Genomic DNA, 26887 nt, shown 5'->3' on the forward strand with positions numbered 1-26887 from the left:
GCAAGACACCACTGCGTGCCCTGGAAAAGGAAACCTAGTCACCGCAGTGTGTTTATCCTCTAGAAACGAGCTGCGTTTGCTTGCTGATTCAACTTGCTCCATGGTGACCATCAAAAGCCTGAAGGAAAGCAAGAGCCGTCCGGTCTTGGGGTCGGGGGGTGCCTGCAGTGAAGTGAGGTGAGGAGAGCAGTTCCTGCTCCGAGAGTCTGTCCCAAACCCACGGCTATTTTCTACTGAAGATTTGCAGGTAACTTCAACAGATCAGTCTAATACCATTCCAGTTTGTTCTGAGCAACATTTCTTTCATAAAATGACATTCATTAAACCATTAATCAAAACATACTTACAAAATCTCATATTCAGGATAACATGCCAACAAGTTCTTGTGTAAAGATTTTTAACATGAGAAACTGTCTCACCAACCACTCTCCTAAGTGTACTCTCAAAGTCAGCACGGGAAGGATCGCCATTCTGTAATGAGTCCCTCTGACACACATGTCCACGTTAAAATTCATCAAGTGTTAAAAGCCTCTCCATCTGCATCATAAAATGCTAATAAAATTATTGACTCATTCTGGCAGTAAACGTCTACATAAATATAATACAAATGAAATTCACTTTAAGCCCCCTGAGAAATGAATACTGTTCACTGACTTTACATCATAAATGTCACTGAGGAAAGAACAGATTCTGGGCCAAAACAAGCCAAGGCTAGTGCCAGTCCTGCCTTTCTGCTTTCTGACCACCAGCACAAATACTGCAAACGGGTCCACGTGGCCAAGAGGTCCACGTGACTCATGCCTTGCAAACACGAATCTCTGAATAAACAGAAAAGCATTAAAACAATAACTGAGAATAAGTCCTGGATTCTGGCTGCTTTCTGAGATCTGAGAGCTCTCTCAGACAGGAAGGGAGGCTTTCTTCGGTTTTAAGGGACATGTACAGGCAATTAGACTAATATATCGTAGGATGCTTCCTCATGGCTCAGGAAGCATTTTGGTATTTCAGTAATAATTAGTATGTACAAAACCCTCCAGATGCTAATTTATGGAGCACTCGAGACACTGATAAACAACACAACAAGGCAATCCCTGCCCCGAGGCACTTTCCGTCTAAGTCAGATAGCGTGTAAGATGATTTGGAAAGAATATGAGAGGCGTGTTGGAGGGAAAACAACAATCAGGGTTCAGAAGGTGGTGGGATTAAAGAAGGAACAGGCACAAACAGAAGGAGGGGCCGTCCTGGTGAGACGGAACCCCAGCAGCCCTGGCCAAGTGTGAGCTGGTCCTTCTGCAATTCAAGAATGGGGGTTGGTGGGAAGAAGAAAGCCACAGGGCAGCAAGAGGACCTGAGGTTATTCTGAAATAAAAAGAAGAGATAGCGCTTCCACGTTCAGTGGGGTTTCACAGAGGAACTTGTGACTGTGGTTAAGAACACAGGCTCTGGAATCTCTCTGTCTGGGTTTAAATCCCAGTTCAGCCACCTTACAGACAAGAGACTGTGGGTCAGTTCTTTAACCTACATGATTCTGCTTGCTCATCTGAAAAACTGGGATTGTAAGAATCCCCACTTCATAGGTTACTGTGAAGCTTCCATCCTTCGCTCAGAATCTAGTTTCCCAAGACACCGTTGTGACACTCAGGTTGAAGTCTGCTCCAGTACTGACCCCCTCAGCCCACTGGGTGGCCGGAGGACTCCTGTGGTGGTCTGGAGCTGCCCCGTGGAGCTGAGCAGGGTGCACACCAAACAGCCCTGGAGGGCAGCCTCATTTATCATCAGTCACTGTAGAGCTGCATTTTTATTACAGTAATTTTTCAACAGATGGCAGTAAAGTAACTTGAGAATGGGATATTTTTTCCTAATTCACACAAAGAGCTGCACAGGACTAGCAGAAGTGCAGGGCAGTCAGAATCCCCTGAGGCGCAAGCACTGTAATGGTCTAAGTATGCCGTGACAGGAAGAAGCTGAGAAGCGATGGCGATGACATTACTGTGTGATACCATTACTGTATCTCACAGGTACTACAAGGACAACTAGCTCATGCTCACAGTCTAACCACACAAGTTAACGTAAGGTTATAAAAACCCGTTAAACAATACAGGAAACAATCGAGTGTGACAGAGTGCTGGTCTCTTACACAGCCCCTGCCACTGAGAAGCGCAAGCCATTATAGGCTGGAATATTTAAGTCTTTGAGTTGCATTAACTCAGTTTTAATAACTCCCTTTGTAGAGTTACCTTTACAAGCTAACTTAATTCCTGTCCTAATACCATATATTCCAAGTGAATAAAGTGATTCATTCATTAATCTCTTACTGTGCCTAATTTGTAAACTTGACCATAGGGATGCACAGGGGAAAACAGGGCATTCAGGGTAGGGCAAAAGCAGGTTTACAGTTGTGAGTACACAAAACATTTTATTCCTCTATTATTTATTACTGTATTATTTTCTATACAAGTAAGTGTAAACCTACTTTTTGCCCCCCCCCCGCCCCCCGTATGTAGTTTGGTAATATCCATGGCTTCAGGCATCCATTGGGGATCCTGGAGCATAACCCCTGTGTACAAAGCGGGGCTACTGTATAACCAAAAATGTGGGACGCACCTAAAGTGACACCTAGAAAAATATATCAGAAAATTAATGAGCTAAGATCTCAAGAAAGTTGAAAATGAGCAAGTGTAAGAAACCATGTATTCCATCACTAATATAACTAAATCAGTAAGCTCTGAGAGAGACGGCTTCAGGCCCTGACTCTGGCACTCAGCATCTGTGTTCTTGGGAGAGCTACTTCCTCTCTCAAGGGTGCGAGCCATGTGCAAAGTGCAGGTACACTCCAGCAGCTAACAGGATGCTGTGATTATTAAATAACACCACGCATGCGAAGAGTTCAAGATATGTGCTATTAATGCTATTATTATTAGTTGGTGATCACTAACTCTTTAAACTAAAAGGTACAGTAAGACAGCCATCATACGAACTCCACTTCAAACTCCTTGAGTAGTCTTAAGTGGAATCGAGGAGTCTGGAGTAGGTTACACGATTACTACCACAAAAAAAGTTGTTGTTAACTCGAACAGTTCTCCTGGATAACGTACTGGAAAAACTTGGTTGATAACTGTTAGTTCCTTCATTGCATTTACTGAGCTATAATAAAGTCAGAATTTCTGATCAACTTCCTAGACAGTGCTGGCTGAATTTGGGGTGAATTTTTAAAAATTTTATTTATTTTTAGAGAGAGGGGAAGGGAGGAAGGAAGAGAGGGAGAGAAACATCAATGTGAGAAATATGGATTGGTTGCCTCTCAAATGTACCCTGACCGGGGACTGAACCCCCCCACACCAGGCATGTTCCCTGACTGGGAATTGAACCAGTGACCTTTTCCTTTGTAGGATGATGCCCAACCTACTGAGCCACATTAGTCAGGACTGGGGTGAATTTCTTTACAAAATTCTAACAAAATCTTCATACAGGGATACATATCTCAGATACAGGTATCAAGACCTATCAAATCGGGCATATAAAAATATATAAGAGGTTTAAATTACTTAAGTCCATGATATAAACTCACATGCTGACTTTTTTCTGGAACTGGAACAGTATTCTGCCTGCAGAAACTTCAGATCTGCTTTACTTTAAACAAAGTAGAAAGATTTAAACATTTAGTTTTTTGTTTATGTGAAACATGAAATTGAGTGGAATGGATAAATCTGGAGCTTTCAGAGCAGAAAAGCCAAGCCAATATTGCTTCATCTCTTTAAAAATCAGGTTTATAATTTCTTTTCTACCAACAGCCGCCCTTTCTAGACACAGCTGGGGAAGAAATATGGAAACTACATTTCTTTGAAGGTAATTTAAAAAGACATCATATAAATAGTTCTAACTCAAGTTCAGAGATCCAACAGTATGCTCCCAAAAACAATACCCTGTCACTACCTCCGCCAGGACGACAGCTTCACTAAACGGCAAGCTCTCTCCCAGCCATCCTTACTCCAAAAACTACAGCGGCACAACCTTCAACAGACACTGTTCCAGCTAAAACACAACACACACACACACACACACACAGAACAAATGCCAAGTTAGGAGTTAAATGGAATTTATCATAGCAAATAATGAATGTCTTTTTCAGGAGTAGATTAACCTAACTCTATTTTCTAATTACTGCAAGCTTCCCATGCATTAATATTGCTATATTTCATCCTGCTGCTCATTTAAAAGGCCAAAGTATTTCTAATGTTTGCCAAAATATGTTTAAATCTCCTTTCTTTTATGAAGAGGCCACAAAATGCAAAGCACAGCAATCCGTGGCTCTGTTCTCAGGCAGGGATGTGGCGAAACTGTGTTTACACGAATGGAGGACTTGACCCAGGTCCCGTCCGTCAGACAGTGCTCCTGTTCAGGAGAGTGCAGGTCTTATCTGGATTCAAGTGGCACTCTTGTCATCACAGTTACACGAGCTGTCTCAGCTCTGCCAATCATCATGCTGCGCTTTATACACACGGTATCAGTTATGACAGTAACTCACAGGAGTAGAAATTATTCCTATTCTGTAGATGAGAAAGCACAGGCTCAGGCAGGCTTAGTGAGTTGTCCAAGGCTATATACACCCAGTGGAAGACAAGCTTCTTAACTGAAGTCTTTTGATTTTTTTAAAGATTTTATTTATTTATTCTTAGAGAAAGGGGAAAGGAGGGAAAAAGAGGGGGAGATAACATCAGTGTGTGGTTGCCTCTCATGCGCCCCCTACTGGGGACCTGGCCCGCAACCCAGGCATGTGCCCTGACTGGGAATCGAACCCTCAACCCTTTGGTTCACAGGCCGGCACTCAATTCACTGAGCCACACCAGCCACGGCTGATTTTAAATTCCGTACTTTTTCAACATTGTGATAGTACTGGTAATATGCTTTAACAAAAGTCACTAGTCCATTAAGTCCAGTATACATATTTATCTAGAGAAATATTCCTAAAACCAGTTGAGATGAGATGAACAGCTAACTTAAGTTTATAGATGAAAAGTATCCCCAATTTTAGCTACCACTGCTTTTTTGTCCCGTAACACTAGAAGTATCAGTTGGTGTATTAGCTCTGGGTTCCCCGCGCTGAAGAAGGACACAAGCCCCACCCTGCCAATGTATTTCTCTCCTGACCACTGATGTCAGCTGACGCCCCTTCCACGCCAGCTACAAGGCTACCAAGGAGACTGACTCAGAAGGGGCAAGACCTGGAAACTGCTTGTTGTTGATGATGTTTTAATTTATATGCCTGTATTGAAAACCAGCTAACATTTTTATGTAAAATCTCTGACCTGCCTTTCAATGAAGTCATTATCTGGTTCCAAGTAACTACTAGTGGGAAGGATGTAGAAGCAGAGGCAGGAAAGTCATTTAGAAGAAAACGCAGCAGCCCTCACTCAGCCTCTGGGGGTCCTCACATGGATGGACATTCACAGACTTAGTGTTCATTAGGCACAGGCTGCGAAACTTGAATTCAGTCAAACATTTTCTGAAATCCTGAGTTCATTCTTAGAAATGACCTTCTCCATATTCTTTCTGCTGGATCACTTTTCCCCCAGAAGAAGCCACTGCTAGCTCAGGGATGAGAAGCAGGCTCTGGCACAAAGAATGCCCCCCTTTATTACAAAATCATAAGCATGTAATTGTGTAACATAAATATATCACACTCAAGCACACCCAATGATATTTTAGGCAAAATGTTCAAATTAAAACTATAAATTATTTACACCCATATTACTACCCTACCAACCACACTCAAGCAGGCCTTGCTTCTGCCAGACCCTGTGTATGCCCAGAGCAGATGGCAATTCATTCACTTACCACATGTATGTGCTTTATTATGTACCCCACTATTTTTGTTCAAAATGTAAATTTAATAACCCAGTTGGCCTAAATACAAACTTAAAAAGATTTTTTTTACAAACAGAAACATTAACTATTGTGGCTTACAATTCAAAACTTTAAATGTAAGCCAGAAAAAGTGAAATTTCAGCTCTTGACAGTTTAGTCCTGAGTTTTTTTGTTTTGCTTTTTTTAAAAATCCTCACCTGAAGACACAATTTTATTGATGTTAGAGAGAGGAGAAAGGAGGGAGGGAGAGAAAGAAACAGTGAATGTGCTATCATTGCCCGCCCTCTGCACATACGCCAAACAGCAGTTAAACCTGCAACCCAGGCACATGCCCTGACCAGGAATCGAACTCACAGCCCTTTGGTGCACAGGATGATGCGCCAACCAACCGAGCCACCCTGCCAGGGCTTTTTATTTTTTTAAGTAATGTTTTTTAATTGTTGATTTTAATTACACAAGATGCATCGACCTGATTTTATTTTAAGAGAAACCTGACCAGGGTTTTCTTAAAATAATTTTTTACAATAAAACATAATTTTTATTACTGAACTACTTTGTATTTAAACACTTAACATTAACCTGATAAGCCTTCTATACTATATTCACAGATTTTCCAGTGTGGGAAAATATTCTCCAAGTATACTTATGATGATAGAAAGCCAAGTATATTATTACATATTTTGCTGAAATTATTCAGATGATTAATTTACATTAAAACATGTGGGTATATGACATCAAAATTCTTAGGTATGTAATCAATCTATTACAAAGCTTTGTATTTTAGCAGGTCAAATAAAACATTTGACTATCAAATATTTTACCAGTATGGTTTTTCAACTGATCCAAGTCGGCTAGAACATGCTAAATTATATATATCAGTGTAGAATTCTGAGTGGTAAGGAACCTCTAAGGTCATCTATGCAATCTCTGTATTTCATCAGTGACAAAAACTGAGGCCCAAGAACAGCCCATACCAGAACCTGGACTGCAAGTACTATTCTCTTCCCTCACCGCGCTGCCGTTTTCCCAAAATTACTAGGAAGAGCTGGGCCACTGCTTATGCACAGCCTTTCCTGATGTTTCATCTAAAACTATAGTGGTAACTTCTGTGCCAAGGAGCTCATGAAAGCTCCAAAGCAACCACAGAAAAACAGTTTGGAAGTTCCTCAAAGAGCTAAACATAAAGTTATCGTATGACCCAGCAATCCCACACCTAAATGTAGAAGCTAAAGTGGTGAAACAGACTTAAGCAGGCATCTGTGTGCGAGCATCCACAGCAGCATTACCGACAATGGTTGAAAGATGAAAACCAAACAACTCAAACGTCCACCAACAGATGAATTGATAAACAAAGTGTTTATGGAATATTATTGGGACATTTTTCATCCATAAGAAGGAATGAAGTTCTCACGCATGCTAAAAAAAACACAGATGAAATCCAAAAACATGCTAAATGAAATAAGACAGTCATGAAAGGACAAATATCGTATGATTCCTCCTTTATGAAATAACTAACACAAGCAAACTCACAGACATGTACAACAAACAACAAGTTACGGATGACCGGGGCTGAGGTGGAGGGAGGGGCTCTAGTGTGAAATGGGTTTGGAGTTTCAGTTTGGGGTGATGAAAAATTTTGGATATGGATATTGGTGATGGCTATGGTTGCACAGCATTGTGAATGTTATTAATGCCACTAAATTGTACACTTAAAAATAATTAAATGGAAAATTTTTGTTAGATTTCACCACAATAAAAAAGTCATTAGGAAGTTATCAGTCTGTCAGAAACCTTCACATAATTCTTCATCTTCAAAAAACTTAATTCTAGAAACTTGTGGTTTTGACAGTTATCAAAAATAAATAGTTCATAGAATATTCAACAACATCAACCATAACAGCCGTAGGGAAACCAGATACTACAGTGTATCAAACCTACAGTTCACGGGATCTGTGTGAATTCTATATGAACTACAATAGTTTTCTGTAAATCTAAAACTGTTCTAAAAAAAGAAAAAAGAAAAAAAGCCAATCAGAGTTGTGAAATTCAAGATTCCTTGAAGCACATTCTAAAGCTATAAGAATTTAAGCTAAGTAAAATGTTCTTTTGTGTAAGGTGTTAGTACTCGTATCTTAGGCCCTCAAGTGAACAAGGGACGGAACTGCATATGCTAAGTGATCGGTGACCCACTGAACAAACACTTCCTTCCAGTCCGGTGTTTTATGTTCTCTGACATGCATGTGCTTGCTTACAACGGAAGCTGTTCAGGGGAAAACAAAATTAGCTTTTATATGGAAAAAACAAAAATTCAGTTAGAATAAGAATAAAAATTTAGAATAATCTTATTCCTTTCAAGTTACTACACAAAAATAGTTACTACAAAGATTTTTGATCTGCTCTTACTGATTTTCATGCCAGCTGTTACATTAGATTGACAAGACACGTCTATATCACACCAGAGGAATGCTTTTAAAGTTACTATGTATGTAAAAAGAATTCAGCAAGCTCTCCAAAACTTACATTACCATTTTGTATATAAAATTAAAATTTGTATCAAAAACTTTGCTGCTATAGCCCTCTGGAAAAAATGTTTAGAGAAATCAGTCTAATAAAAATTAGCTAAGGAATGAATCAAAGATAAAAGTAGAACTCAAAGATACAATGAGAATTAATTTTTAGCAAATAAGTTTTTAACTACTACAAAACCTATGTAAATACCCACACCACTGCTCCTAAGCCCCCCAACTCTCCTCTGCCTTCAGAAGCTTTGCTGTGAGGGCTCTGGCCGCCCAGGCCGTGCGACTCCCTCTGAGGAGGGCGTGTGGGGCCCTCTGCGGACCGCAGGTCCATGCAGCATTTCTCCTTGCCCTCTGGGAACAGAACATCAATTGCTCTCAGCTAAATGCACTCACATATGAATATTTTAGTACAATTTAATGCTTCCACACCAAACCCAAAGGAATAAGAGCATCCATTTGTGAACCCAGTTCTCTGGGAGTTAAAAGCCAAGTTGGATAATGCAGTATGAAAGGGGTTGTCAATCTCTGCTTTTTAGCAAGTCAAAAGCAGTCCATAAATTCAGCCCCTGCTGTATACAAATAACTCCATAAAGTTCATTCCTACATAGACTTTGCAACATGAGTGGATTTTCAAAACAGAACCCCAGAATCAAAATTTCTTCTGTTGATAAATTCTCCCAAAACTGGTTCTTCATCCAGTAACTATTCATCTAGTATCAGAATTATTAATGGAACACTAATCTGTCAGTAAAATACCAAAATGTAGACAAAGTAATCTACTACCACAAAGAAGATGCCCTAATAAATGTAAACTTCATTTCCCTGGCAACAGGTAACAAATTTTGCAATGACTGCAATATGCTTCTATGTCTGGATGGTTAGGAAGGTGAAGTTACCAACAATATGTCCACACAATCCGGAAAAAAAGGTAAACCAGGAAGTACCACTAGCCAAGATTAAAAAGCCATACTAATAAATTCTAGTCATAACCTAAATCTAACACTGTATTAAGCTCAACAAATATTAATGTGCTAACAAAATCCAACACACCATCAGACATCAGTTAAAGAAATAAGAATTCTACAATATCTGTTCATGATTTCAAAGGAAAAAAAAAGTCTCTTAGCAAACAAGAATTTTTAATAGTAACATGATAGTACTCTATGCTGGACACCTTTTAAGTGTTTTACATATATTAACTCATTAAATCTTTACAACTACCAAATGAAATAGAGACTATTATCACCATTTTATGGCTGAGAAAACTGTGGTACAGAGAAGTTAAGTGATTAGTCCAAGATCACACAGCAAGCAGGTGGTAACACCAAGAACTGGACTCCAGCAACCTGGCTAGAATTCTGAACTGTTAATCCTTTTTAACCATTATACTCAATCTATTGTGGGGAACTTCTTTAATCTGATAAGGAATATCTATCAAAACCAGACAGCAGGGTTCATACCTAGTGGTGTAACACTAGAGGGATTTCCTTGAAAATAAGGACGCTTATCATCACCACTTCTGTTTAACAATGTCCCGGGAGCCATAGCTGACACAGTAAGAAAAGAAAATTACACAAAATATCTTCTCCCCAGAGACATGATTGTGTATGAAAAACACTCAAGAGAATCTACAGAAAAATAAGAGCAATCTACAAACATCAATTGCATTCCTATTTATCTATATACCTTTATAAATAAATAATGAAACCATCTAAATAAATGGAGAAATAAAGCCATGGTCATAGATAGAAGACTAAATATTGCAAAGATGTCAACTCTCCCCAAATTAATCTATACATCCGATGTTCCTCACTTGAAGAATTTTTGCTATCTGAGTATTACAAATTGTATTTTTTTAAACTCAGAAGTCATTATCAAATTTTAAAAAACAACAAACAACCTACAGTGAATTTTCATGGGTGCACATTTATGGTGCTTATGAGTCACAGAGACTGTCCCATCCACTCGGGAACTGTATCTCAGCTATTTTCCTGACAAGATCCTATCTTATGTTCATACTGTGTAACCACAAATAATGGGAACCCCAAAAGACAGCTATTTGAAATTTTTATTTCACTACTTAATCTAAGGCTTTGGACAATGATTCACAGCATGTATTTCTGGAGTCCCAGGAAGCAAGAAGAAAACTGTCCACCACTTCTTGGGATCTGGATGTGAGTCCCCTTCAACCAGGTCTCCCCAACACCCCCGACTCACCAGCAACTGTCACCCCACAAGTCTTCAGTCAGCTGAGTATCATTTTTGAATGGCCTTGGTTATTAGCTAAGAATTACTTGCATTCCTCATGTATGGTTAGCATATTTTCTGTTTATTCCCATTAAAGTACATGTTTAAAGCCCTGTAGACTATCTGATACTGTAAAGGAAACACAGATGAAAAAATGCTACCTGCATGAAAATGGTTGAATCTCGCAACCATAAGACTAAAAAAAGATAAAGAAATCATATAGTTAACAAAGTGGCTATAGAGAGAACATACCTCAACATAACAAAGGCCAAACAGGACAAGCCCACAGGTGATATCATACTCAACAGTAAAAAGCTGAGAGCTTCTCCTCTGAGATCAAGAACAAGACAGGGAAACACACTCTCGCTACGTCTACACAACACAGTATGGAAGTCCTCGCCACAGCAGTTAGGATGAAAAGGGGGGGCGAGAGGCATACCAATTGGAGAGAAAGAAGTAAACTTGTCTCTGTTTGCAGTTGACACATTATTATACACAGAAAAGCAGAAAGACTCCAATAAAAAAAGGTTAGATCTAATAAATGAATTTAGTAGAGTTGCAAGACACAAAATCAATATATAGAAATCTGTTGCATTTTTGTACACTAACAACGATCAGAAAGACAAATTAAGAAAACAATCCAATTTAGAATTGCTTCAAAAACAATAGCTGGGAATAAATTTAACCAAGTAGGTAAAAACTGTAAAACACTGACTAAAGAAACTGAATATACAAATAAATGGAAAGATATTCTGTGCTCATGAATTGGAATAATATGGTTTAAATATCCATACTGCCATAAGCAATCTACAGATTCAGTGCAGGCCCTATCAAAGTTCCAGTGTCATTTTTCACAGAAATAGAACAATCCTAAAATGTGTATGGAACCACAAAACACCCAAAATAACCAAAACAATCTTAACAAAGAGCAAAGTTGGAGGCATCATGCTCCCTGATTTCAAGCAATATTACAAAGCTATACTAATCAAAACATTATGGTACTGGTATAAAAACTAACACATAGATCAATGGAATAAAAAAAAGACCATGCAGAAATAAATCCATGCATTATGGTTAATTAATTTACAACAAAGGAAGCCACAATATACAATGGGGTAAAAGGCAGTCTCTTCAATCAATGGTGTTGGGAAAATTGGACCATCACATGCAAAAGAATAAAGCTCAACACTTTCTGATACCATATACAATAATTAACTCAAAATGGATTAAAGACTTGAACCTAAGACCTAAAACCATAAAACTTCTAGACGAACACATAGGTGGCAAGCCTCTTGATGTGAGTCATGGCGATGACTTTTTGGATTTGACACCAAAAGCAAAGGCAACAAAAGCAAAAGCAAACAAGTGGGACCACACCAAACTAAAAAGCTTCTGCACAGCAAAGGAAACCATCAACAAAATGGAAATGCAATCTAATGAATGGGAGAAAATATTTGCCAATTATATATGTAATAAGAGGTTAATACCCAAAATATATAAAGAACTCATACAACTTAATAGCAAAAAACAAATAACCCAATTAAAAATTATACAGAGAATCTAAATAGACATTTTTCCAAAGACATACAGATGACAAACAGGTCCATGTGCAAATCAAAACCACAAACAGTATTATTTTAATTTTGAATTATTTTCAAATTAAAAGTTAATTTAAAAAACAAAGAGGAGTGGTCCTGGCTGGTGTGGCTCAGTGAGATTGAGTGCCAGCCTATAAACCAAAGAATCACTAGTTCGATTCCTAGTCAGGCCACATGCTAGGCTGCAGGCCAGGCCCCCAGTAGGGGGCATGCAAGAAGCAGCCAACTGATATTTCTCACACTGATGTTTCTCTCCTTGTCTTTCCCCCTCCCTTCCCTTTCTCTAAAAATAAATAAAATCTTTAAAGAAAATAAAGAGGAATGAGGTCTTTGTTGCAACACTAAGCTATAGACTAGTGGTTCCCTATGACTGGGTTGGAATTCTTACAGAGAGCATGAATCCATAAACATACCAGCAATTGTTCCATATATACATGTTCAATAATCTTCCATATGGGTATGATACATGTAGAATGATATGAATGATAAAATAAAAATGTATTTAAATGTATTTAGAAGTGTAACTAGCCTAGGCCAGTGTGGCTCAGTTGGTTGGAGCATCTTGCCATACACCAAAATGGGTTTGATTCCCGGTCAGGGCACCTATCTCGGTTGCAGTTTGATCCCCAGTCAGGGAGTGTGCGGGAGGCAACTGATTGGTGTCTCTCTCCCCCCCCAACCCTTTACTCTCTAAAAGCAATGAAAAAATGTCCCCGGGTGAGAATAAAAAAATAAATAAAAATGTAACTAAATTTGTAGAATTTTTTGAATATCACGTTTTCTCAAGAAATTAAGAAAAATTATTTTGTGAGGATAGCAAAATTTGCCTTCATGTGTCCCCTTACTTAAAGAAATAGGGAACTTCTCACTATGTGCAGTAATGCTTCTCAGAAGTATTACAAAATGTCAACAAGAGGCTTCTAGCAGAGAACACTGATCCAAGTTTAATAAAGACAAATGAAAGTACTGTGTACAGCTTTAAACACAAAGAAACACTGCATTACCAATAGACAAGGGAGACATGGTTTAATAGCAGACAATAAAGTGTGCGGGAGAGAAGACAGAGCTTTGGGATGTGCACAAATGTAATACACGCCAACAGTGGGCTATGGCTGCCAAGAACCTAATACAATATTAAGTAGCATTAATTAAAATATTTAGGAAGATAATCCAACTCTGTACTAGTCAGGGCAATGTGAAGTAATGCATTCAATTCTGGGCCTCAGGACTCCTCACAACCCTGAGGGAATAACTCCTATCAGACTAACTCTCCTGTGAAGAAAAACTATGAAACCTGATTAAAATACACACAGCGCCTGTTTAAGTACACTGGAGATCAACCGAGATGGGCAGCACTTGAGAGGCCGGCATTCTGAATGGAGGGAGGCACAGGATGAGCCTACCACACACCTTCACTTCTTCCCTGAGGCATCTGCCGATTTCCCACAGGGGGTGAAAAACAATCAGAAAGCAGCCACTCTGGATAGAAACCAGGAGTCTCTTTAGTTGAGGAAATACACAGAAGGCAGCATTTGTGGCTGCCACACTAGCTGGAAAGTGAGGAAAAAATCCCAGGAGAACCACACACTGCTCAAAACTCTTGCATCAGACATGTGCAAGGTGGCCTCTAAGCCACATGGCTAGGACTGAAAGAGAAGACAGAGTTTGCAGTTCTGCCAACTTAAGTGCCTGCTACAACAAAAAATTAATGTCCTTATAGGAATATAACAAATCCACAATCTCCACACATGCTATTCAATGTTTATAATCCGAAAGTTCTAGGTCAGTGACTCTTAAAATACCGTCTGCACATTCCTGGAAGCCCCAAGACACTCTCAGGGGCCTGCAAGATCAAGACTGTTTCACATTAACACTAAACTGTTCTCTCTCACATCCTATCGCAAATGTGCAGCAGAGTCCCCAGTGGCTGCAGGACTTGTGAGGAAATCATCACTCTGATAACTATTAGAATGTACCTATACTTTTGTGTTTTCTAAAAACCTTTAAGGTAGGTTTTAAATATAAATATTCATGTTTATAGAGATTAACTCGGTTTATTCTCAGTATAATAGTGGTGCTCTTACAGTTACAACTGTTATGTCTCTAAGTTCATTATCATCCGATAATTTGATGTCTGAAATCCCAACGATTTCCCTGTACCCACAAGAAAACACAGTATTTATTGTCTTGTATGGCAGTAACATTTAATTTTTGAAAAATGTTATGTTTCAAAATTAATCTAAGCTTATTAGTTTACATTTTACAAATGTTTAGACTAAAATACAGAAGACTCAGTTTTGCAACCCACAGATGCAATAGGCTTTATGGTAAATAAATTTCATGTGAACTTATGAAGTCTAATTAACAATGAAATGCTGCTTCTACCAGTTTTATTTTTGGTGTTGTAATATGAATGTGACAAACATTCCCAGTGCTTTAAAAAATATATGAAAAACAACAGTGGATTTAAGAACAGCTAAGTATGTCACTGAGACCAAGAAATCAGAGGCCTTGGGGAAAAAAAAAGCACATTCCCTATGGAGATGGCTCCCTGCCTAAGTGCACACAGCAAGTTTACAGCCGTCGGTATGGGAAATAACACAGGAAGTAACGAGCAATAATATAAGGATAAATTCTGTGTTTCACATACTCACACTGATAAACTACTTTTGCCCACCCCTGTTCCTTTCCCCATATAACTCTGTATAACATATTTTACTGTAGTACTTACTGGTGCTACTATTTTTCCTGTCTGTCCAACCTGCATGTCGTTGGGAACAAAACCAGCATCAACAGCAGCACGAGAAGCACCAACTAAAAGGAGAAGAAAAATTTGTCCTTTTTAAAACCTTTTGTCCTTTTTTAAATTCAGCTAGTTGGGGTATTCAGTGATAATTGTAAAAAAAAAAAAAAAAAGATACTGATATAGTACAGTGGGAAATTCATTTTAGTAAGGCTTTACTTTCTCAACCGCTAGGTCAACCCCCTTCATTTCTGGGTCAGTGTCACTTTCTCAGGTACTAGTCTTAATTCTTGGAGATTTTAACACCCTGGCATCTTAGTTTCACAAACAACTCTCCTCCGGTTGTCTTGTCCTTCATGCGACCTCAGCCACACCCATGGCCATATCCCCAACCTTTCCATTACCAATATCTCTCGATAATTCCCATGTACCCATGTCTCCTTGTGACTTCCTCTTTCTAGGTGACTGCCTTTAGAACCCATCTTCCTTGACCTATTGGCAGCACTGGACATAGTTGATCACTCTTTCCCTTCCTGAAACACTTCACTTGGATTCCAAACATCAACTCTCTGCCCTGGTTTTCCTGCCTGACTTATCTTTTTGGTCTTCATTCTCCCCTACTTCTTATTACAGCGTCTAGGGCTTAGTCTTGGATCTCTTTTTTATCTACACACTACCCCTGGTGATTTCATCCAGTCTCATGGCTTCAAATACCATCTAAGTGCAACTGATTCCCAATGGACTCCACATTCCTATACCAACTGCCTAACTAACATCTCTACCTGGGTATCTATTGTTAGACATCTCAAAACTCAATATGCTCCAAACTGAACTTGTGATCCCTCCCTGGAAATGACATCACTTGGAGTCTTACCCATCTCAGCTAACTGCAACTCCACCCTACCAGCTGCTGGATAAAAATGTTCTCTCATAATCTATACCCAATCTCTCAGTGATATGGGGCAGTTTTAGTGGAGGAGTGAGGACAGAAACCTGATTGGTGTGCATTTAAAATATTGGTCCTAGGTAACATGGCTGTATTCACCTTTTCATAAGATGTTGAGCAGTACATCTGTAATTTGTGTGGTTTCCTGTATGTGTGTTGTGTTTTAACAAAAATGTTTTTAGACATAGACATTTCAGTCTTTTGGTCATTTAAAACTGGGTGTTTTGTCTTTTTATTGTCTCTGTAGGAATTCTTTATGTAACTAAGACTTGGCAAATGTATCTCTATCCTCACTGAGTGCTGTATCATTCAATTACTTGGAGACTAAGAAAAACTGTTTTAGAGACAGACCATAAAAACCAGAGAAAGTAAAATAATTTTCAGCCTTAAGTGACAGAGATAAGTGAAATAATGAAGAAAAGTATCTCCTACAAAAAGGGAACATTTTTCTACTAAGGGAAACAACTTTACCTGCAGCATGTAGTTGATCTGCCAAATCATATAACAACTTAAAGTTCTCTCCGCTCTTCAAACCCCGACCTGTTTTTAAAAAAAGATGAAAAAAATTAGGCAAATATAAACGCCATTCTATAAATATTTTGCAACTTTGTATACCTGAGTGATCTTCGCATAACACAAGTGTCATAGTTCATGCCACCTGCACCAAGAAGCTCTTCCTGACTTCCCCAGTGATGCTCCTGCACTTCTGTAAAGCATTCAATACTGCTGTTAATTAACTAGCCAGGTAACTAATTATACCATCGGTCTTCCCCACTATAACGAAAACTCTTTAACTGTAGGATCCATATCTATCTCGGTCACTGCCATACCCAGAGTATTCAGCAAAACATTGCTGAATGACAGAAGCTGTTTATTATTTGAATGGAAGTCATTCCACTAGACTTCCAACTCCTTAACAGCAAGAAGCCTTGCTTTTCCCTCTTTGCTTCCCCAGCATTTTGCAATAGGCCTGGCACAGAACAGATACCCAATAATCATTTCCTGAATGAAGTGATTACACAAGTCAGATATATCTTTTCAAAATATTAAATTACTTCCTCTCAATGACCCCTGTCAATACAAACCTGTTTACAAGCTTATTTTGTTTGATGTTTACTTTGACAGACTATTAAACATGTACTTTTTTCTTTTAATGTATTTTATTATGTTATTACAGTTGTCCCAATTCCCCCCCCTTTGCTTTCCTCCACCTGGTACCCTGACTCCCTCCAGCAATCCCCCCAATTCATGTCCATGGGTCATGCATGTAAGTTCTTTGGCTACACTATTTCCTATATTGTTCTTAATATCCCCTATTCTGTACCTGCCAATTAGGCTTCTTAATCCCTGCACCTTTCTGCCCATTCTCCCCCTCCCCTCCCGTACTCATAACCCTCCAAAAGATCTTCACATCTATGGTTCTGTTCCTGTCCTGCAGCATGTTTGTTTAGTTCCTTAGATTCAATTATTGATAGTTATGAATTTGCTGACATTTTAAGTATGTCTTATTGATTATGCTAATTGTCCCGTTTCTTTTCTCCCTTTTATCCCCCTCTGCCCTGCATCCACCTCTGTTCAACATTCCTAAAACCTATTTATTATGAGCAACCAGCTGACAGTCTTATGGGCTCCCCTGTAGATAACCAACTTCTTTTGCTGCTTTTAAGATTCTCTCTTTATCATTAACTTTGGGCATTTTAATTATGATGTGTCTTGGAGTGGGCCTCTTTGCATCCATCTTGTTTGGAATTCTCTGTGCTTCCTGGACTTGCATGTCTATTTCCTTCATCAAATTAGGAAATTTTTCTTTCAGTATTTTTTCAAACAGATTTCCCAATTTCTTGCTCTTTCTCTTTTCCTTCTGGCACCCCTATGATGTGAACATTGGACCTCTTGGAGTTGTTGATTATACTATCCTCATTTTTTTTTATTCTTTTTTCTTGTTCTGATTGTTTTTTGCTTCCTTATGTTCCAAATCATTGATTTTATTCTCAGCTTCATCCACTCTACCGTTGTTTCCCTATAAATTGTTCTTTATTTCAATTAGTGTATCCTTTATTTCTGACTAGATCTTTTTTATGCTGTTGAGGTCCTCGCTAAATTTCCTTAAGCATCCTTAGAACCAGTGTTTTGAACTCTGTATCTGACAGACTGCTTACCTCCATTTCGTTTCATTCATTTTCTGGAGTTCTGATGTGTCCTTTCATTTGGTCCATATTTCTATGTCTCCTCATTTTGACAGCCTCCCTGTGTTTGTTTCTATATATTAGGTAGAGCTGCTATGACTCCATGTCTTGGTAATGTAGCCCAATGTAGTAGGTATCCTATAGGGTCCAGCCTCCCCTATCACCTAAGCTAGGTGTTCAAGGTGTGCCCTTTGTGTGGGCTAAGTACACGTTCCTCTTGTAGTTGAGCTTTGGTTGCTGTTGGCAGATCAAGGGGAGGGATTCACCCAGGTCAGTCAGCTGCAAGGATTGGCTATGACCACTGACCACCAACATCTACCCTCCATGGAGGATCAGCTGTGCAAGGGCAGGGTAGTGGTCTTCCAATGTGGTCTGTGGCTGTCCACTGGGTGCACTGGCCATGGGGTTTCCCAGGTAGTATAGGGCAAAGGTCAGCTCCCACCTGTGGTTTTCCCAGAGCCACCCTGCCTAAGCTATAAAGCAATCTGAAATGGCTGCTACTTGTGCTGGGATGGGAGATTTTCAGGCAAAGCCAGGCTGTGACTCTAGGCTGGTTGCTTTTAGTAGCAGGCCTAGGACTCATTGAGGCCAGCTCTTGCTTGTTCAAGAGGATTTAGGAAGTTGTGCAGCATCAGCCAAGGCCAGCCATTCACATGGAAATATAGCTTGGGTGGGCCTGTAAACTGGGTGGGAATCTCTGTGGACTTCCAAGGGGGAGTCAAACAGTGTTAGCCAGGTTAATGGAGTCTCAGATACGGCACTAGCTTGCCAGCTCTGTGGGTGGAGGGTTTTGAAAAGGGACAATGCCCTGCGCTCACCTTAATATTAGCTAAATACTTTGGTTTCTTCCAATATTTCCCTGGTGCCTTTTAAGCTGCTACCCAGGTCCTGGAGCTCAGAGGGAATAAGTCTGAGGATGTGAGTCCATGTGTGGGTTAAGGGGAACTGTGTGGGGTCCCAGCAGTTTCTTCCAGTGACTCAATCCCTGTTAGTTTTTGCAACCAGAAGTTGTGAGGACTTACCTTCCTGGCACTGAAACCCTGGGCAGGGATTAGGGGGCGGGGGGCGGGGCTAGTGTGTGGCTGAGACTCCTCTCTCCCAAGATATCCCTCCCAAATTTTTATCCACCACGCATGGGTATAGGAGCAGCCTGTTCCACGTCTGTGCCCCTCCTACCAGTCTGGATGGATATGGTTTCTTTAATTCAATAGTTGTCAGACTTTCATTCAACTCAATTTCTGACAGTTCTGAGTGAATGCTGTTCTATATTTTAGTTGTAATTTTGACATGGTTGTGCAAAGAGGTGAGCCATGTCTGCCTATACTGCCATCTTGACTGGAAATCCAGTCGTAATTTCTGCTGTAGTTGTATGAGGAGATGTGTGTTTACCTACGCCTCCATCTTGACTGGAAAGATGGGATTAAATAATTTCATGTTTTTTTCTTAAAAAGCATGATATACAAAAAAAGTAAGTCTTGTGCAATATTAACAGCTTTGATACTAAATGTGAAGAAATTTTCGAAGAGTTATTCAGAAAGACCAATGTGCACACACTGCAAGTTCTTCAAAGTTGTGTGAAGGGTAGGAATCACACAACACGGTCCTGACTTTCCCATCAATTCTTCTATGACTCAGAGCCAACCATACACTTCAGAATAACATGGAAGTCAGTCAATAAAACAAAGATATATCAAGTGGCAAAGCTGATGAAATTTATAGAGTGCTCCCCCTGGTGCTAGGCACACAGCTTTGCAACAGAAAGCCCAAGTTGTGTATTAAGCTAATGATTCCATTTTCCTTATCGGTAAGTGGGAATCCTTGCAACTTACATACTTTTTATGTTTGGAAAAAAAATCTGTGCTCCTACAAAATAAATATTAATAAAACCGAAGTACTTTAGGTTGACATCATCTTTTAAGTTAATCCATTATAAATTTCACTCACCACCGGACACCACCACTTTGGCACCAGTTAGCTCTGGTCGATCGCTTTTGGTTAATTTCTGGTCAAGCCATTCTGATACCCCCGCCGGGGAAGTAGTTGATGCTACACACATGATATACATAACAAAACAATGACTATGAATTCAGGTTCTAAAATAATACCAATTTTAAGAGAAGTACACCAAGAATTAATTCCATGAAATTTAAGTTTGTTAGTTACTGTAAATTTCTGTGCTCCCACTTTCATTCTCTTTGATTTTTTTGAAAGACCTAAAGGGACTAGAGTCCAGCCGTCACCTCATCAGCTGTATGACTTTTGAAAAGTCATTTAATTGAGTTTACCTGTAAAACTGGAATAACCCCGTCTGCCTCTGCAGTTCAACTAAGATACTGTGTATGTTGGGGTGGGAGGGTAGTGGGTGGAGGTGGAAGAGGGTATAAGGTGGTATAAATGAAAACGGAAAAAAATACAATACACTACTAAAAATATATTTTAAAATGTATATGTTAAAGTATAACACTCTCTATACATTTAGTATTACTTTCTTCCACAATACTAAATCTCCTGAGTTTTTAGTAACAGGAAACAGTGAGAGAGGGCATAAAATCTTAATACCAGCACAGCACATTAATCCTAATGGACCCTCTCTTTCTCCCACCCCTTCAATCTACCAAAGCAGCTATCCTGGTACAAAGAATGATATATAAAAAGACTTTATAAATATTTCTTAATTTTGTATAAGATTAGGAATATCATTTACACTGAGCTCTCAAGTACTCTCCATCAGAAATTAGATCATCTCTCATCTAACCTATGAACTGAAAAACAAGAAACAAAAACAAATACAACTGCAAATGAACACTCACCCTTTTCTGAACTGGCACTACCTCCGCTTGTTGCTGCAGCTTCAAAAGCTGTTCCTCGGACAGAAAACACCTTCACTTTATCATCACACTTCACTGTACATAAAGCATTTCCTGAAATACAGAGTTTACTTTAAAAAACAAAAACAAAAAACCCACATACACACACACAACCAGGGAAGACAATAAAGAAATATTCCTTTGGTTCAGAATTTACTTTGCAAAGACAAGACAGAAATAACCATGGGCCAGCTGTCTTCTACTTCTACTAAGCATAGGAAAAAAAGACCATAACACTGAAGACTCATATCAGTACATATTTGTTTAACCTTGATGTCTTTAAAAGTAGGACAAGTGCTGACCTGCCTAGAAACAAGTAACCAGACTAGGAAGCCACACTAATATGGCACACTCTTCCTAAAAGGAATACAAAGAAAAGCTTCCTTCTTCAAAAACAACACAATCAGTAACTCAATAGAATAAGCTTCAACGACTTAGGAATGAAGTTACTATGTATGCTAAGGGGGGGAAAAGTGAAAACATGCTCGGGCATAAAGAACAAGAAGTATGATGTGCCGAGATTTTTAAAGGTTTTAAGACATTTTTATGAATTAGCAATCATATTAAGAATGACCTAAACTACAACCAAATATTTTCCCTCAAACACTACTGAAAATGAAAGATCTAATTTGAGGGGGACCATTTATCTTCAAACACACTTCACTCAGAAAGAATTCACTGCCTTCTTCAGCCCCACCAGAGACCAGTGTGCTCAGCAAAAGATCAAACCACCAGAGACAGAGAAATGAATTTCTTAATGCTGATGGAAATGGAGAGAAGCAGCAAAGATAACTGAGAACGCTCTTTTTTAAAGGGAAAGTTTTGCTTTTCCAGGTGCCACTTACAAAATATAGTGAATAGTGAATCTAGTGTTTATTGATCACTGGAAAAATCTCACCCCATAAACTGACCAGGAAAAACTGTGCTGTGGATCTATCAAGGAGAATGTGCTACCATGATCTAGCAGCAAGTGTATATGGCTTTTTAAAAAAAAAATCCTAACTTCGAGATTAATTTCTGCTTTTAAAATTTATGAAAATATAACATTAATTATTTTCCTTGGGTACTCACCTGCATAAATAGTTCTCACAAATGTGTCAGGTGACTTGATTGCAATGATGTCAGAGATTGGGGCAACATCAAGTTTGGCTGCTATTCTGGGCAGAAGGTTCTAAAAGCAAAATAAGTGTAAGTTACACACACCTATGCTGCTGAATGGCTATAAATGCAAATCCTGTAGAAATGTTTAATTCAAACATTTTATATTTCACATATATCTTTAGACACCACAACTTTCAGCACAATTTTCTGAATAGTATTTGAGGTTAAATAGTTTATCACTACTCTAACTACAGTAAGAGTTTATGAGTTTTACACTAATCAACCACCTTAACTCAATGTTAAATTATGAGATGATATTTGCTTTAATTAACATAGCTTAAAAAGTGTGACAGTTATATGAATTTAGATAGGAAAACATTTAATAGTAAAATTCTCAAGTACTAAGAATATACTTATATACATTTACCTGATGTATAAAAAGATTTCAAAGCACACATTTTCACCTTTGAAATAATAACTATTGCATTTAAAAAAAACCTAAATATCAATCAATAAGGAATATGATTATAAATCATCCATATAATGGAATCTTATATAATTATAAAAAAAAAGAAGGCTGAATCACAGCCTTCCTGGTAGGTAAAAGACAAGCAACAAAAATTATTGTGTTTTTCCTTGTGCACACAAAACATCTCTGGAAGGGATATAGGTGATGACTTTGCTCTCACTAGCAGGGACCACTGGGAAAGCCACACCATCCCAGGTCTCAGTTACCTCACCTAAGGGTGCGAGGCAGAGAACCCCTATGGCTCTAACCTAAAATTCTAAGACTCTAGGGCTCTCACACAGAGAGGGCTGGTTAGTGAAAACTGAATATTCATGCCTTCTAGACTCAAAGATTGTCTTAGATGAAATAGTAAAGCTGAATTCTGCACTGCTTTCTCCACGGAGCTCACTCCGTGGCATCTCCTGAACTTGGCGGATGATACCACCTCTAGTGGGCAAACTCTCACTGTAACAGTATTCAAGTTTTAGCCCCAACTCCTCTCTCTCAGGTTTCTCCCAGGACTATCTTCTAATTACTCCTTTATTCTGCATCCTTCCACATGTACATACAATTACACTATTTCAATGGCAATAACATGTACCATTTTAAAATAATTTGTAACACACATACTGTATGGCCCTCAACTAAATTTTTAAGCACCCCAAGGGCAAAGGTTTTATATCCTCTATTTCTGTGTCCCTGAGCCACATCTACTAAGTGGTTCCATATAACCTGATGCTAACGAGTGTTGACAGCTTGAGTCAATTTTCCTGCTGTCATATTTCTAACAGGAAAGGTTTTCTAGTTTTCAGTTTGTTACTTACATTATACAGTAATCTTCTTTCAACCAGGGTAGAAGAGCTACTGAAAAGTACTGTGGTTAATAAAACTACAACTAAAAAACTCTGAGATATCACAGAAAATAAAGGGTTTGAATTTATGTGACACAGAAAAATAAGTTCTAAGTGGGAAGCTCACAGCATACAGGCCTACCTCAGGAAACAAAAAAAAAACAACAACCCCAAACAATCTAACTTTACACCTAAAGGAATGAGAAAATGAAGAAGAAAGCACAAAGTGAGAAGAAAGGATAACAATAAAGATCTGAGGAGAAATAAATGAAATTGAGACTAAGAAAACAAGAGAGATCAAAAACTGACCAACCTTGAACCAAACTCATCAAGAAAAAAGGAGTGCAAACCCAAATAAATAAAATCTTAAAAGAAAAGTGACAACTGATATCCAAGAAATACAAAGAAACACTAAAGAATACTACAAAAAATCATATGCAAACAAATTTGACAATCTAGAAGAAATTGTTAAATTTCTAGAAGCATACAACCTTCCAAACTCGAACCAATAAGAAACGGAAAATCTAAACAGACTGATTACTAGCAATGAAATTGAAGCAGTCATCAAAAAACCGCCAACGTATAAAAAAAGTCCAGAACTGGGCAGCTTCACTGGTGAATTCTACCAAACATTTAAAGAAGTTTCAATACCTGTCCTTAAATAATTCAAAAACAAACAAACAAAAAACACACACAAAGATTTAAAGCTTCCAAACTCATTCTAGCAAGCCAGCATCACTGATACCAAAACCAGACAAAGACGTTACAAAAATATAAAGTTGCAAGCCAATCTCCTTGATAAACATAGATGTAATAATTCTCAAAATACTAGCAAAAAAGATTCAACAATACATTAAATGCTCAGGGAAGTCAGACAAAGACAAATACCATATGGTTTCACTTACATGTGGAATCTAAAAAAACAAATGAATAACAAAACAGAAAGAGACCCACAGATACAGAGGGGGGTGTTGATATTTGCCAAAGGGGAAGAGGGTGAGGATGGGTAAAAAGGAAAAAAAAGGACTAATTTTTTTAAATGTCAGCTATTTTTTAAGAAGGGGTTTAAGAAAACAATGAACATGACAGTAAACATAGTTCTAACTTTGTAAATAAGAGGTTTAGAAGACACTTGCTTTTCAAACAAACCAAATTTGCCAGTATATAAAGCCAGCTTCACAACCCTTCCTGAACCATCTTCCTAACTGCTCAGGACACACGACGGCAGCACTGCTGCCCAGCTGAGCAGGTTCTCTCACCCATTTCAGGTTGTGCAGTTTGCGTCTCCTTTTCAAGTTTCAGAACTTTCTAAATTGCTTGAAATTTAGTATCTTTTGCACTCCCATTATCTCTTGTTTTATTTTAGCACACCTTGAAAAACATTTACCACCGTGCTTAAAGGCGTATGTTTTTCCAGGTCTGATCTCCCATCTAACCGTCCTGAGAGGGCGGAGAGTAAACAGACGTCTCTCTCCACTATTCAACAGGCTCGGCCACATAGTTTCAGGGAAGGAGAAACAGTAACTGTCAAGAGTATTCTTTTCATGCACAAAAAGATGAGCGATTTTCAAATTCCAGAATACAAACATAAAAACATATCTCAAAACCGCCACTAGTGAAGGACTGTTATTATAGAGCCAATTGTGTGGCTTCATCTGATGAACTGTCTCACTCCAAATGCATTCAGAGGCTGCAGCACCAGCTACTACTATGTGCCCTTTGTTTTCAGAACTCCCATGTCACCACACAGCAGTCAAGGCCTGCGTATTTAAATCTAGCTAATTGGATACAACACATGCTCTTTCTTGGTTTAACAATCTTTAGGTGAACTGTCATCACAGAAACTCAAGACTGCTGAAATTGTTTAAATCATCCCACACAGAATCAAAACTCCCAGAGATGGAGTGGTCCACAAAGATCTTTTAGTTCAGGGCTCATCTGTAACATCCTAAAGGTCGGTGTTTGGATGTCAAGCTTCTGCCCTAATCATCCCCAGGGAAAGAGAAACCTACCACAGAAAAAAGCCATTCCATTTTTTAACACCTCTGGTTGGTAGATCTTAGACATCACTTGGTCAAACTACATCATTTAACATATGTAAGAAACAGAATTCAGGAAGGTAAATGACCAACCCAAGGTCATTTATGTCTGTGGAACCATCTTACTTATCAATTACTAAACCCTACATGAAAACTGAAAACCTTAGGATAGTCTGCAATGTGACAACCTAATTAAAGATCAATTGTTTATTAAATTCATACGTTTACATTGTAGGGTAAAAATTCTGTTATTGCCTAGAAATTCTATTAACATGAGAAGAAAAATTTTAATGAGTTCAAGTTTATAATTCTAAAAGTTAAAAAAAAAGACTAGAGTAATGCTGGGTGACTGGGTGAGGCCCCTACATGGTTCATGTCTAGAAGCTAATGCTGCACCACAGATAAACGTTCACAGACTCTACTCATTCTGCAAGTAAAGAGGCCAATGTGTGGGGAGCTCACTGTTAGTGCCACTCAACATGGTCAGTTGATGAAAGAGCTTATCTCTTCCTACTCAAACCCATATTTAAAATTAATTAAACAGAACTGTAAATGAAAAAGAGAAAAAATCATATCAAGACAATTCAAATGAAAAATTAAAATGAACAAAAACTATAAATAAACATGATTCACTATCAATTGGAGAAATGCAAAATTTAAAAAAAATACAATATAGGGGCAATGTTAAAATGCACAGCACCGGGTTCGGGCAAGGTACTCTCACATGTGCCTGCTGGAGTGCAAACAGATACCCTTTTAAGAGAGCAATTTAACAACATACATCCAGAGTTTACAAGCACAGTCTTTGACTGAGCTATTTCACTTACGGAACTCTCTTCAGGGGGAGAAGGGCAGCTGGAGGTGGAAGAGGGTATAAGGGGGGATAAATGGTAATGGGAAGAAAATATAATACAAAAATAAATTAAATAAATAAGTAAGAAAATATCAGCACATTTACAAAAAGATGTCATGTACTGGGACGTTTCCTTGCAGCAAAGTTTATAAATGAAAAACATCAGAAACAACCTAATTATCCATCCTTGGCTAAATATGGAATATTATGAGCCTAAAAAAAAAAAAGACAGCCCCATTATAAGCAAATATTTTCAAGATATACTCTTAGTTAAAAACCACTAGTTGCAAAATAATTCATGCCATGTTATCCAATTTTAGAGGTAAAAAAATTACACTTGTATTATAATTTTAAAATCCACAGAAAGAGGCCTAAAGAATGTACAACTGTTAACACTTGTACTTTGTGAAGAGGGGAGAGGAAGTCAGGAATAAGGAAGGGGACTTTGATACTTTGCTCTGCATACTGCTGTACTGTATGCATCCTTTATAGTAAGAATGTGTTTGTTCACAACTGAATTTATAATCTTAAAAAGTAAAAACTAAAAACTGCACCTTATTAACA

General features: G+C 38.5%; 1 protein-coding gene across 1 annotated transcript in view; it reads right to left on the reverse strand.

Annotated features, from left to right (window-relative positions):
- The window catches only part of ETFA (electron transfer flavoprotein subunit alpha), a 48770-nt gene that overhangs the window by 10303 nt on the left and 11580 nt on the right, over positions 1–26887 (reverse strand). Inside the window, exons 5-9 of the mRNA XM_045825098.1 lie at positions 22043–22142; positions 20915–21025; positions 20049–20150; positions 16390–16458; positions 14961–15043 (exon numbers count right to left, since the gene is read on the reverse strand). Of these exons, the coding sequence (XP_045681054.1) occupies positions 14961–15043; positions 16390–16458; positions 20049–20150; positions 20915–21025; positions 22043–22142 (465 nt within the window). The remainder of the gene's footprint in view (positions 1–14960; positions 15044–16389; positions 16459–20048; positions 20151–20914; positions 21026–22042; positions 22143–26887) is intronic.

The sequence above is a fragment of the Phyllostomus hastatus genome, unplaced genomic scaffold, assembly GCF_019186645.2.
Source record: "Phyllostomus hastatus isolate PE091 unplaced genomic scaffold, TTU_PhHast_1.1 phas_scaffold_555, whole genome shotgun sequence".
In the NCBI taxonomy this organism is placed as follows: Eukaryota; Metazoa; Chordata; class Mammalia; order Chiroptera; family Phyllostomidae; genus Phyllostomus; species Phyllostomus hastatus.